General features: G+C 37.8%; 2 protein-coding genes across 2 annotated transcripts; both read left to right on the top strand.

Moving 5' to 3' along the window:
- Nucleotides 1-6,920: 6,920 nt before the first annotated feature.
- On the top strand, nucleotides 6,921-11,827 carry LOC311070034 (catechol-O-methyltransferase domain containing 1). The gene is made up of 7 exons (XM_084093662.1): nucleotides 6,921-7,073; nucleotides 7,461-7,573; nucleotides 9,952-10,057; nucleotides 10,138-10,256; nucleotides 10,886-10,940; nucleotides 11,023-11,156; nucleotides 11,338-11,827. The coding sequence occupies exons 1-7, from the start codon at nucleotides 7,037-7,039 to the stop codon at nucleotides 11,488-11,490; spliced, it is 717 nt and encodes a 238-aa protein (XP_083949788.1). The 5' UTR covers nucleotides 6,921-7,036; the 3' UTR covers nucleotides 11,491-11,827.
- A 428-nt stretch (nucleotides 11,828-12,255) lies between these two features.
- Nucleotides 12,256-14,150, top strand: ifit8 (interferon-induced protein with tetratricopeptide repeats 8). Its single transcript, XM_084093661.1, has 2 exons — nucleotides 12,256-12,386; nucleotides 12,621-14,150. The coding sequence occupies exon 2, from the start codon at nucleotides 12,718-12,720 to the stop codon at nucleotides 14,014-14,016; it is 1,299 nt and encodes a 432-aa protein (XP_083949787.1). The 5' UTR covers nucleotides 12,256-12,386; nucleotides 12,621-12,717; the 3' UTR covers nucleotides 14,017-14,150.
- The last annotated feature ends 257 nt before the right edge of the window (nucleotides 14,151-14,407 follow it).

A 14,407-nucleotide genomic window follows, 5' to 3' on the forward strand; every position in this document is an offset into this window, starting at 1 on the left:
GACTCCAGTGGTTTAACCTAAATTTTACAAAGTGATGCAAGTGCTTTGTTTGTGCAAAAGAACACAATTTACCACTTTATTTTTCAAAATATTAATCTCCAACCCGTGTTCATGAGAGCACCACAGCGCATATGTGTTGTGGGGGGGGGGGGGGAGCACTAGCGTTGCTTCATAAAATTGAGGTTAAACCGCTGGAGTCACATGGATTATTTTAATGATGTCTTTACTACCTTTCTGAGGCTTAAAATTGGTAGTTGCGTAGTCTGCCATTGGAGGGACAGAAAGCTCTCTGATTTCATCAAAAATATCTTTATTTGTGTTCCAAAGATGAACTAAAGTACGGAACGACATAATTTTCATTTTTGGGTAAACTAACCCTTTAAAAAAATCATACACTTCAGCTTTAACAAAAGCACATAAAACTGATGGATATGATCGCGAATAGCCGTTTCTAGTTGCTAATCAAGTAGATCAAATCATCAGGCGATCTCTCCGAAGCAGGAACTCCAGACAAGTGCAAGCGTGACATGACAAAGACCTGCAGTCATGCTTCCTCTGAGTCTTCTGCACTTCACCATAGCGACATGTTGGCATTCCTGCTCCGTTTAAGATAACTCAACAAGGCTATCCGTTGCTCTAGACGGAGAACAACTGAGGAATAGGAGCCGACATCCCATGAGTTTGGACGTTGTTAAGCGCACGGTTGGCAATCGTTTTTGTTTTGCATGAGGCCGACTGGCTGTCAGGGTTTCTTCTGAAAGGAACTGAAAGTCAATTATCTACACCATTTCTCTCTGACATCATTGTGCTAATACAAGTTGCTCTTGACCTCATGCTAGTGTGTCTGGGACTGATGGAAGTAAGGCATCTCTTCATGATTGGATTAACTTCATATGTGGTGAGTGTCAGTGAATATTACAGCGGAGGCTCTATGATCTGCCCTCGTCTCCTCGTCTTCTCCTCCATCTCTGCCCCAAACACTTATCTGCGGCCCGGGGCACTTAAACCCCACATTACACACACATACGCTTGACCTGGGGTGCGCTCTCTCTGGCACTGGCTCTGTAAGCTTCAGCACACACAGGCTTGATAATCGACTCAATTAAAAAGGTCCAATTGCCACAGCAAATTGATCCAAGTTATAACATTATCATTAGCACTTCAACTATGGCAATTACAGGACATTCACAGGCAGAACCAAGAATAATGGGGAAGGAAAATGAAGTGACTTTGTATAAAAGGACATCCATTTCAGACGCACTGGGTGGTGTAAATAGCCCTGGTGTCAGCAGTATGGAGATAAAGGAATTGAAGCTTCCTATCACATATGTTAGCGGCTTTTTGCAAGGAAGCACTTCTGTAAAAGACAAGTGGGTGGGACAATTTAGATCAAAAATATACTTTACATCTGAGGTTTTCAAATTGGATTTTCTAATTTATCTACTTTTTATGGCTGTTAAAGTTATATATGATATATACTAACATTCAAAGTTTTGGGGTCAGTAAGTTGTTGTTTTTTTTAGGAAATTAATACTTTTATTCAGCAAGGCTGCATTTAAAAGTGATAGTGAAGACTTTCCAAAAATATTTTTATTACAAATAAATGATTTTTTTTTAACTATCTATTCATCAAAGAATCCTGGAAAAAATTATCATATTTTTCACAAAAATATTGATGATAATAAGAAATGTTTAGAACCAAATCAGCATATTAGAATATATAATCTAATCTATATCTATTCTAATATGTATATATGTATATGTATATATGTATATATGTATATATGTATATATGTATATATATTTATATAAATTGTAAGATAATTTCACAATAACATTTAATGGATATCAAAATATATTTTTGAAGCAATTAAATCTGAATGGACTCATGATGTTGTTCTGAAAAGGTCAGCAATATAATAAGAGATGCAACGTCTCTTGCATAGTCCTGAATACCGCTGCCTATAAAGCAGAAAACACAGAAACAACACCATTTTAAAAGCTACAGCGATCTCAGCACTGTTTAATATTCAGGTGAGGAAGGTTTTCTTGCAGTATGTGAAGGAGTGTGTGTGTGTGTACATGTAGCACAATAGAGGCCTGCCTTTCTCAGACAGGGAGATGTCAGCAGCGAGTGATATAAGCCTGAGCTCCACAGCATCCTTGCACTGCCATACAGAAGAGCCGACAGCACGGAAAGACGAGCCGTCCTCAAATTTGAAGGCTCTCTCACTAATTGTTTCTGAAAAAATGACATTTGTCTTTTTTGCACCTTGCTTCAGGTGTCAGTGCCTTTCACATTAGAGGGCTTGCGATGGTGCGATTGCCCTGAAGCAGTTTGTTTGATGTTTTGAGGACTGTCATTTCCACGTGCAACTCCATAGAAATTGAAATCTGTATTTATTTACATGCAAGGTTAATAAAAAAAAAGATGCCTAAGTGATTTGAAAGTCAAACAACTGCACCTGCCACTCACCCGTAATTTTATGCAGAACAGGTTCAGCACTTTGGTACAATGCAGAAGAGATACAAAGGTAGAATACAATAATTGTACCAGCTTATTTCTGATGTGTAAAAGCCCTCATCTAACACTTGTATTAATTTGTACTGTTTGCTTACTTGCTTAATATCATTACTTCTATTCTAGTTACCTTTTTTGTAAACAAAAACACTATTACATTTATTTTATAAGAGCATAATTAAAATAAATACAAATAAATACAAAAGTAAAATCATGACCTTGTAATGTTACTGTGCCATTGGGGTTCAAAACAAATGTTTCAGAACAAAACAACTAAATAATAATAATAATAATAATGATGATGACGTTGATGATTATTATTATTATTTATTAAATTTAAAAAAACATGCAATGTATATACAGTAATAATCTAATTCTTGATATCCAATTATTCAGGAACACGTTTTGTGCTTTCATAAACTCTCTGTTAGTGTTATCTGTCTTTGTGATTACTATATTATAGTTATTATTTTATGTTGTTTCTTTCTATGACATTATGTAGACAACACTGCCACTTGCTGCAAGACAGCAAGTACCGCATTTTCTGCTTCCAGAAACAATATACTAAAAAGTGTATCTATACATGAAACCATGTATATGTGTGTGTAGGTATGTGTGTGTGTGTGTGTGTGTGTGTGTGTGTCTATATATATATATATATATATATATATACATACACACAACTGAAATATGTTCTGAATACAGACAAAAACTTTACTGCAACTGTATAGAAATGTGTATTTTTGTCTATATTAGGCAGCCAGCTCTAATTGCAAATAAGAAAAGTGTTGCAACAGCTTCTGTGTAATAGTAATGCATTTTTAAAAAACACAACTCTATTTATTTGTTACATTTGAAGAAACAAAAGGAGCAACCTCTTGAATTATTTTGTTTCATATTAACAGTTTCGTATGTATTTTCCTTTCTTCTTTCGGTAGCGGAGGGCTTTTTTTCATGTATTCCTTACTCAAAGCCTCCGAGAGGGTTTGTGAGCATATATCAAGATGATGCACTGACAGTCAAAGGAAGAGCAAATACAATCAGCGCCGGGAAACGGAAGAGAAGCACTCTCTACAGATGGCAAGACGCATTCTTTCAGTCCTTAAACAGACACGAGAGCAGCCGAGGGACTGGGCCCTGTCTGTAGATTGTGTCGAAGAACAGTGGGTACTTGGCACAAGTAGCAGGAACAATTAGCGTCACCTAAGATTCCCGGAGCAATGGTGGAGAGAGGATATGAGAACACGGCATCTTATTTTCTGCGGGCGGACTTGAACTGTTATTTACAGGCATCTCTTCTTGTCATTAAACACAGCAAGAGCAAGACTCAAAGACAGCGGTAGTCATGCCCCATATTTCACTGCTGATGACTTATGTGTGGGCAGGGAGATTTGTTTGCATCCGTGAATACCTAATTAACGAATCGACAGAGGAAGTAGGCCTCTCCTTTGAGAACGCCCCACCACCCAGTCTCTGATACTGGGAATGTGTTCTTCTTAGCATTGTGCTTTGGTTCTCTCATTGTGAAACACACACACAGGCAAATGTACCATTCGAAATGCCTGTAATGAGATGAAGTAAACAATTTTACCATATGACACACTTACAGTACACTTTCAGTTCATTACTGTGTGTGGGAGGCAATGTTCCACGGGCAACGTGCGTGCACATTTCTACAAAGACTGACAATTAAAACGCATTTCATTAAGTTGGGCAATATTGAAATGAACATGCTCTGAACTACACAGGCAAAAACAAGCCAGAGACGCCCTCTCATGCTCTCACTTTGGTGAGGGTTTGCATAGACATTCTGTCATCCGATATGTGTACTAAAACACTTTTATTCAGCCATAAAAAAAACATATTCCTTATTTAAAATAATATAAAATATTTTTTCAAAATTAAATGTATTAATTTCAGCCAAGGAAACATTTCTCATTCTCATTTAGTTTAGGAAGAGCAGGCCTAGGTAGCAACGTCATCTCGCTATAGCAAAGGAAGGAGGAAGTGTGAGCCAGCAGGATGGTTGTTATTTCATCATTTGGGCTGAGCTCTGGAAATCCGAGCCCCATCAAATAAACTTAATCCAGGCTGTCTACGACGTACTACCAAGCCCATCAAACTTGTTCTGTTGGGGAGAAGGCAGCTGTCAAGTCAAGTCACCCTCATTTATAAAGCACTTTTAACAATATAGATTGATTCAAAGCAGCTTTACAGTGATAATAGGAAATTAAAGCAACAGATTGTTTTGGCTTTACAGCAGCTCTTGAATAAAGTTATTGTCCAGCTAAAGTTAGTTTTGATTGATTCACTTCCGTCGCAACGATCGTTAGTTATTAACTTAGGGGCCGCTAATGCGACACCGTTCTAACAGAAAACCCTTAAGTTCTCTCTGCGCAAACTTTAAAAACGCGAACCCGTGAGAACACTGATGGCGTGCACATGCGTATTACGTGTTTAGTCTATATGCGTGTTTGAATGTATATGTGCGCAGGTGTGTAGTCCTTCTTTACAAACCAACCCTCAACAAACTACTTGTCTGGCCTTAAAATGTATAATACAGAATTGTTATCGCTTCCGCGTAGCCATGTGAACCGGAATTATCCCGACAACGTTTTATCTGTACAGAAGTAAAGGTAAGGAGGCCTTCATAGGGGAGAGAGACTAGTTGATACTTCAGGACTGTGTTGTCTTCGTGTTCAGGCGCAGGTCCTTCATCAGATCTGGATACGGCCTGGATCCGGCGGACTGCGGTAAACCTCGGGATAAACAGAGACTAATATTAGCGTAGACGCCATTCTTCTTATGATGTAACAAGTACATCAGGATTTATGGGAAGTGTTCCCTGTTCCGGCTGGCCTAATCTATGCAGCCTAACATTGAAGTCTATAATGTGTTATGTGTATACTAGGCCAAAGATATGTGTTTTAGTCTTTTTATGTGTTCATCTATTTGAACTGACGTGTGTGTCTGCTTCCCGAACAATGTTAGGAAGACTGTTCCAAAGTGTTGGTGCTAAATAGGAAAATTTAGCACCAAGAGGCCTGAATGAGGGGCGTTATCATCATGACAAAGTCCTGAAGGCCATAGCAGACACCATCTCCAGCAGGATCACCCACTGCAAGCACCTATGCCCTGTGAAGAAGACATTATTTTGTTAGGGCTAGGGAGAAGGTAACACCAGCTGCCACCTCATCTGGCCTGCTAACAACAGCACAGGACTGGGAGCTGAAAGTCGACCTGGAGAAGCAACTGAAGTTTCCAGAAACTGTTGGCCAGATATGGTTCTGATCTCAGAAGCATACCAACAGATTGTCCTCTTAGAACTTACAGTTCACTGGGAGGACTGTATCGATAAGACCAATGAAATGAGGAGAACCAAGTACAAGAGTGCTAAAACTTTCAAATTAAAATGAAAAATATATATATTAAATATGTCGAACGTCACATGAACAGACCAAAAAACAGGTTTGTTTTTTCCTCTTTTTTCCCCCCTCTTTTTTATTAATTATAGAATATGTACAAAATTTGTACACGGAAATCTCATCACATCTGCAGTATGAACTGACAGCAGCATCTATGACATAAATAGTTATTTTTATTGTTACCATTTTAGATATCAATCTGCATATGCGTTGGACTCATCTTTAGTAGCTCCTTTGAAGGCATCTTGAGTAAAACAGCTCTATTCAACAAAGCACATACAGAAGACCTGAACCAGAAGCAATGCAACCTGTTTTACAGAATACATTAACCCGTAGGGCCTATACAAACTATAGTATCTCACTGATACTAAAATAACACTGCTTTTATTCTAAACACAATCCCTTTTGGGTCCTGGTTTATAATATAATATAATATAATATAATATAATATAATATAATATAATATAATATAATATAATATAATATAATACAACTTTACAGATGTTGAGTGATATCCAGGGCTACATTCATTTCTGTTTTGTCATACTGTCAACATAAGCTATTACTCTTAAATTGCTTACTGATTTTACAATATCAAGATGTGTGGTAAAGCAATGTCCTCATGCTGGAATGTCCACTCTGATAAAAATATTCATTAACTTGACGACAAATCATTAATTCATGATAATCAATGGCTTCTTGGCAAAGATAGAGATTTACTGTGTCATTTCACCATTCAATCTGTGATGACATTGGAAATTAATTTAAACCAGCCGCCTCTTGAAATGTCTCAAAATCACAGCTCTTGCAAATTATATGTCATACTCCCCAATTTCCTAGATTGTATCAAGCTTTCTATTCAAGTTATTTTCATTCTATACCCAACAGCCATTGAACAAAAGTACTTGTAAAGCAAAACTTTGATAAAATCAATACCATGCAAACAGCATCTTGTTTATCTGAGGAGGCAAAGCATACAAAACATGGACTTTCCACCTCAGCTAGTCTACATTTGTGCCTCACTTGCACAAGTCACAATTTAATTTTTCTCTTTTGTTTCTGTTGATTAAGTCTGGCACCTGACATTAAGATGCTTTGTACTATTATCCTCCTCTTGGCATTAACAGGTATGTTTATGTCCGCTTACATTATGACTATTTACGCTCACGTGAGAAATTTGACAGTGCATTGAAATATTTTGCTTGATAAATGCAGTTACTTGGCATTTTGGAGTGCTTTGGCCTGAAGGTAGCACTGCTTCTCATTGATTAAAGTTAATTTGGGTGCCTAGAAGTTGTATAAAGACATATTTTTATAGGCCACCTAGTGCGTGTTATGGTAATGAGCATTTTAATAAGATGAAATTTTGCATCAGGTAAATGCCAACCTAATAAACCAACTCTACAAATGCTGTTTCATAATACTGTTGGCTCTCCTATTCTGAAATTATGTGCATTAATTTCCCCAGCAGTGGTTCATTCTATTTAACTAATGTTAGTTCACTTTATGTGTAGGACTATGCCAGTCTGATCTAATCAGCAAGAGTCACAAAGGAGATAATCCTCTGCTGCAGTACGTGGTGAATAACTCTCTGAGAGAACACCCAGTGCTGACCAAACTACGACTGGTGGGTAGAAAAGCATGTGTCACAAAATAAGCAAATTCATCATGTGAAATAAAAAAAATAACTTAAAGGAATAGTTCACTTGAAAATGAAAATTCTGTCTTTATTTACTCACCCTCATGTTGTTTCAAACCTGTATGAATTTCTTTCTTCTGCTAAACACAAAGGAAGATATTTTAAAGAATGTTGGTAACCAGACAGTTGATGGACCCCATTGACTTCCATAGAAGAAAATAAATACTATGGAAGTCAATGGGGTTCATCAACTGTTTAGTTACCAACATTCTTTAAAATATCTTCCTTTGTTTTCAGCAGAAGAAAGAAATTAATACAGGTTTGAGTAAATAAAGACAGAATTTTGAAGTGAACTAATCCTTTAAGTAAATAAATGTGTAAAGGCAGGATTCAAAAGTCTTAGAAACCAGTTGTGAAAATGCTTATGTTTTGCATTCTCTTTTAATTTCATGCATTTTATATAGAGAGATTTAACAGTGCAGTAAAAAGTGCAGGAAACATTCCTCAGAGATTTTGGTCCATATTGACCTGACAGCATCACGCAGTTGCTGTAGATTTGTCAGCAGCACATCCATGAATCATGAATAAAGGGATGAACATGGTAAGCAACAATACTCAGGTAGGCTGTGGTGTTTAAACGATGCTCAATTGGTACTAAGGGGCACAAAGTGTGCCAAGAAAATACCCACCACACCATTACACCACCAGCAGCCTGAACCGTTGATACAAGGCAGGATGGATCCATCCATGTGTTCATGTTGTTTATGCCAAAATCTCACCCTACTATCTGAATGTCGGAGCAGAAATCGAGACTCATGAGAACAGGCAACATTTTTCCAATCTTCTATTGTCTAATTTTGGTCCATGAGAATTGTAGCCTCAGTTTCCTGTTCTTATCTGACAAGAGTGGCACAGGTGTGTCTTCTGCTGCCGTAGCTCGTTTGTTTCAAGGTTCAACGTGTTGTGCTCTTCTGCAGTTCGGTTGTGACTTTCTATCAGCTCGAACCAGTCTGGCCATTCTCCTCTGACCTCTGACATCAACAAAGCATTTTCGCTCACAGAACTGCCGCTCACTGGATATTTTCTCCTTTTTTAAACCATTCTCTGTAAACCCTAGAGATGGTTGTGCATGAAAATCCCAGTAGATCAGCATTTCTGAAATATTCAGAACCAGCCCATCTGGCACCAACAACCATGCTATGTTCAAAGTCACTTAAATCACCTTTCTTCCCCATTCTGATGCTCAGTTTGAACTTCAGCAGTTCGTCTTGAACATGTCTACATGCCTAATGCCTAATGCCTGCTACAGACTGTACGATTTCCAATCCTATAAGATCATTACAAATCACACTGTACGACATGAATATAATAAACTTGGGTACGACATGTATGTAGACTGCACGATGATGACACCTATTGAATCGTAGGCTGCGATACAAGTTAGTATAGAAGAATAAAACGTCATCAGCATACGCTAGTGGTAAACAAATAATTGTGGTTTTAACATGCGCTAAAAAAAGAGGAGGAAGCGAAAGAGGAGAATATGGACGCGGCCATCATGGCTGGGGAACAGAGGCCAACTTGGCATGTCAATTTTGCTAATGGAGCTTTTTAGCACCATGTTGCGTTGACCTATACGCCATTTAATGTTGCATTTTTATTGGCTAGTCAGTAGACGTAGTTCGTATCAGCAAACATACTGTGAGATGATCCTGCTAAATTTCTAAAACTGTCAGAAAATGATCGCAGGCTATCTTTGGTTGCAAAACCATGCCAACAGCCGTCTTTATACCTGTCTTACTGTACGACCACCATTTAAGAGCTACAACCACAGAAATCACCACTATTGGTCACCTTTCGTCTGGGACAGCCCAAAATTGGACAATGTGTACCAGGCATAAATGGATTGAATTGATGCCATGTGATTGGCTGAATAGAAATTTGCATTAATGAGCAGTTGAACAGGTGTAACTAAAGTTACCGGTGAGTGTGTGTATATATATATATATATATATAAACACATATTTTGTATTTAGTAGTCTCTCTTTTGCTTTAGAAACACTTGAGCTGGCATGAGCTCCATCTTGTGCTTCAATGGAAGCAAGAACATCTGACCATTTGTACAAAGGAGTTCACAAATGCAGTGATACAAATCTGTTAGATATTTAAATGTATAAATGTCCTTTTTTCAAAAATCTAAAATTCTGTTAATTTCCAATGTACATGTACATTTAAATTTCATGTGACTTTTAAACTCTACTGTATATTTTTACAGGAGTCTTCATGTGTAGTATCACACACTTACACTAGAGGTCAGTAGAAGGAAAAATGTCTGCATTTTTTCATCTGTGTATTTCTGATTTAAGAGAACTATGAATGACTCCGAGAACCTGATGATGGTGGCATCTGAACAGGCTCAGTTTATGGCTAATCTTGCAAAACTAATAGAATCCAATAAAACTATTGAGATCGGTGAGTACAAGCAATATAATTCATGAAAATTATGTAATTTACTGCTTACCTATAAAACAAACATTTTGCATCTGTCTTAGGTATGTACACAGGATACAACACCTTAAATTTGGCTCTGGTAATTCCTGAGGATGGACGCGTGGTGGCCTGCGAAATTGATGAGGAATATGTGAAAATAGGCAAACCATTTTTTATAGAGGTAAACCAAAGCAAAACACAACCCACCAAGTTTGCAAAACTATTCAGGGCTGCATTTCCCAAAAGCATTGTAAGCCCAAGTTGATCGTGGAGACCAATGTTCTCTCATCAACTTATCTCACAATGCTTTTGGGAAACGCAGCCCTGAATAGTAGCTACATTTTAATGCAGGCTATGCAGCTGAAGTCATTTGTTTTAGTAGGACACATCACTGCTTTAGACAACCGTATCTATGAAGTTACTCCTCCACATACACCTACACATATCAATTTTTACTGATTACTGCCTGCCAATGCAAGAACACAGTCATCAGTATAAAGTCCAGCTGACCAGTAACGATTGAAGCAAGAGATGCAGAAATGTCCATCAGACTTTACACTGATTGCTGATTGAGACTGATGTAACTGTACATTTAAGTGCTGATATCTGCACAAAGCCAATCAGCAAAGTGCTTTATTTACAATTTTCTCTTTTTATTCTATAAGAATGGCATAAAAATAACACCCAATCATAAAGCAAACTTACATGTCTTGGAAAAGCAAAGATAACGGAATAAGAAATGTTTTGTTATTCACTATGGATTTACAAAGTAAAATTAGAACAAATAACTGCAAACTATCTTTGTTTTAGGCTGGAGTGGAAGATAAAATAGATATTCGCATTAAACCTGCAGTTGAAACCTTGGGTAAAGATGAAATACAATATTATTATTATTATTATTTTCAAGTTTTCAAGCTATTGAAAAAAACATCCTTGTGTCTTTACAGATGAACTCCTAAGTGCTGGTGAAGCTGGAACGTATGACTTTGTGTTCATTGACGCTGACAAGAAGAATTATGACACATACTATGAAAAGTCACTCCAGCTTGTTCGAAAGGGTGGCATTGTAGCTATCGATAATGTAAGTATGCCGTACACGCTATTTAGTTTTGAAACGAGCCCATACGTAAATATATGCTGCATGCTACATTTTACAGATTATTTTAGATAAGTAGTCCTAAAAGTATGAAGATAAATAAAGCAAATATTTTCCTACCTTTGCTCTTTGGTTGAGAGTAAGCTGGTGTCTTTCTGCTCTTCAGGTTCTCTGGGGTGGTAAGGTCATCAACCCAGCTGAACATGACCTTTCTACACAGACCATAGACAAACTCAACAAGAAGTTACACAAAGATGAGCGGATTGATCTCAGTATGCTCACTGTTGGAGATGGCCTGACACTGGCTATCAAAAGATAACCCAGATTGTTCAACAATAAATAAATCAATAAATAGTCTATAGAAACACTGTTTACACCAGAGGTGCCCAATCCTGTTCCTGGAGATCTACCTTCCTACCTTCGAGTTCAGCTCCATCTCTGCTCAACACAACTGTCTCTAATTATCTAGTGCTGCTGATTCAGGTGTGTTTTATCAGGGTTGGAGCTCAATTTTGCATGTAGGTATGCAACTGGTTCTACTGACCCGCTCCGGTAGATCTCCAGGAACCGGATTGAGCACCCTTGGTTGAAAATCCATTATTATTGTTATTTTAAATACACTTTTCACTGAATAAATAATCATACTGTCAAACGGATTGTCTGGTGTTCATGAAAACTATGGCCTGTAACCATAAAAAATTATTAACATATTTCATAAAGCTGAAACCATTTTTTGGCCACTAGATGGCGTCCTTATTCTTCCCTTTCAAGTTAGTTCTCCTTTGAGAAAAACAATACTAGCCTACTTATTTAATTGTGTGCAACGTAATTATTTTTTTGTACTGTACTATCTTTAATTTATATTTAAAGTGACAACTGATGTAATCCACATTAAATAAACGTATATCTGAATCTTGATCTATGATAGGCTATACATTTTAAACATTTATTTTTGTTGCTTATAGCAATTTTAAATGTCCCTTACCTACTCAAGAATTGTTCGTTAGCATGAATAAAGGAAGTAGTGTTGCATTTGAACGTGTTGTTGTCGACGTCGGACTCATATCGTTTAAGTTTCGTTTATCCTTAATCAGAGCAATATGTGGGAAAGTGAAACTTAACTCATTATTGCAATGATAGATAACCTAACGAGACCATATAAAAACAAGAACGTTGTTTGTATGAACACCAGATGAGCTCACAGATTTGTAGAAGGTAAGACTTTGTATCTGTTGTCATAATGTGCTTTAAGAAGTATTCTACAAATAAAATAGGCTGCTTTACAACAATAACAGAAACTATTTTGCTAAAACTTTTTTAAAAAATCTATCAGTGATTACTTTTGATCTAAAAAAATAACTTTTAATTAATTTTTAATTTAAAATTAATATTTAAGACAGCATTTTATGCAAATTATATTTGACTGATCATTTAATTTTGTTTTTCTAGCTCCAATTGAAAACAAGTGGAAAAGGGAGGAACTGAGAAATAAAAACTGCAAGATTGTAAACATTTGCATCTCTTTTGTATTTTAAACAATAAGGAAATGTCTGAGGACGATCTTAAACTGTTGTCCTGCCACTTTACATGGGGCTTGCTAAAGGACGATGCTGATCTTAACTTTCTCGAAGTGAAAGTTTGTGAAAAACTTTCGGTAAAAGGCGAGTTTGTAGGAAACCTGAAACAAAGAGATTTAAATTTCTTGGCCTTCGTTAAACATTTGCAAGGTTTTAATGACGAGGCGCTTAAGAACCTGCAATTAGCAAAGGAGGAACATCCGGACGATGACAGGAATGTGATAGTGACGTATGGAAACCTGGCCTGGGTGCACAGTCTCATGGGCAATGCGACTGAGGCTGCGAAGTACGTAGAGAAAGTAAATGAAATCCATAAGGCTTTCCCCACCTCATCTCCAACAGAGCTTCACAGAGAAGTTCAGAGTGAAAAAGCCTGGTCACTTCTCAAGTTTTCTAGAAAGTCCTACGTCAGGGCACAGGAGAGTTTCCTTGAAGCTCTACAGAAAGAGCCGGATGACAAGGAATGGAACACAGGCTTTGCCTTTTCTCTGTTCCGTTTGGAGGGACTGAAGATTGGCCAGCACAAGCGTGTGCGTTTTGAAGAGTCTCCAGCTGTGCTCCAGTTAAAGAAAGCTCTGAAACTGGACCCGAACAATGCAATGATTCACGTGTATCTGGGGTTCAAGTGCTACAAGAATGAAAAGAATGCAGAGGCATGGCAGTACATGACTCAAGCCATCACAATGGCTCCGGATAACCTCAGCGTTGTTTTGCGTGTTGCAAAGTTCATGAAGAAGGAGCAGCGTTATGACACGGCCCTGGAGGTGTTGATGAAAATGCTGAAGAAAGCGCCAGACTCGTCACGCTTACATCACGAGATTGCCAACAATTACCGGTGGAAAGCCATGCAGATTGAAGACATACACAATCCGGAGTTGCTGGGCCTTTGCGTTCACCATTTAGAGAAGGGTGCCAGTTTAAACCCAGGTCACATATACCCACAGCTGGAGTTGGCACTGAGGTATGCAGAACTAAAGCAGACGGCTAAAGCAGAGCAGAAGTTCACTGAGCTGTTTGCCCTTCCCGACCTAAAGCCAGCTGACCGTCAAGCCTGGCATCGCATGTATGGGGATTTCAAACTATACAGGCTGGGCTCAGAGAGAGCTGCGGTTGAGCATTACAAGCAAGGCATGATGCTGGGACGAGTGTCCACCGAATGGATCAGTTGCAGAAACAGAATGAGAAAAGTCCTTCAGCGTGACAGACGGGACACATACGAGATCCGGATGTTCTTTGCTTCCTTTGGAACGGAGAACAAAGATAATTGAGAGAGAAGGCTTCACTCATAGGCTTCATTCATGCAATGAGCTATCATTATGTATATGGAAAATCCCCATAAAATATGAAAACACAACTTTAAATCTTTATTTCAAATAAAGTCTGCAGACATTTAGTTTATATAGTTGCTGAATTGCTTGTCTTCACAACAGTCATCTTTTATTCAATAGGCTAGCAGGAATTTTGCTTTATCTGAAATGTAAATTTAAAAAAAACTTTTTAAGGTGATTTACTTACTTTAAAGTCCAAACTCTTGAATATTTCTCTTATTTTTCCCTATAGAAAATCACTATTAGGGTCACTATTTTTACCAGGATATGTTTTCCCCCATCACTGAGCAGGGCCTCCTTTCTGTTTCTATTCCAGTTTATGCTGCTGTCA

This window comes from Abramis brama, assembly GCF_963993115.1.
Source record: "Abramis brama genome assembly, chromosome: 19".
NCBI classification, from domain to species: domain Eukaryota; kingdom Metazoa; phylum Chordata; class Actinopteri; order Cypriniformes; family Leuciscidae; genus Abramis; species Abramis brama.

Bases quoted from the DNA above. Each gene is read 5' to 3' on its own strand.
- LOC311070034 (XM_084093662.1), top strand. From the start codon at position 7,037: ATGCTTTGTACTATTATCCTCCTCTTGGCATTAACAG. The intron at 10,257-10,885 runs GTAAACCAAAGC...TCTTTGTTTTAG, and splicing joins GCAAACCATTTTTTATAGAG to GCTGGAGTGGAAGATAAAAT. The intron at 10,941-11,022 runs GTAAAGATGAAA...GTGTCTTTACAG, and splicing joins ACCTGCAGTTGAAACCTTGG to ATGAACTCCTAAGTGCTGGT.
- ifit8 (XM_084093661.1), top strand. From the start codon at position 12,718: ATGTCTGAGGACGATCTTAAACTGTTGTCCTGCCACTTTACATGGGGC.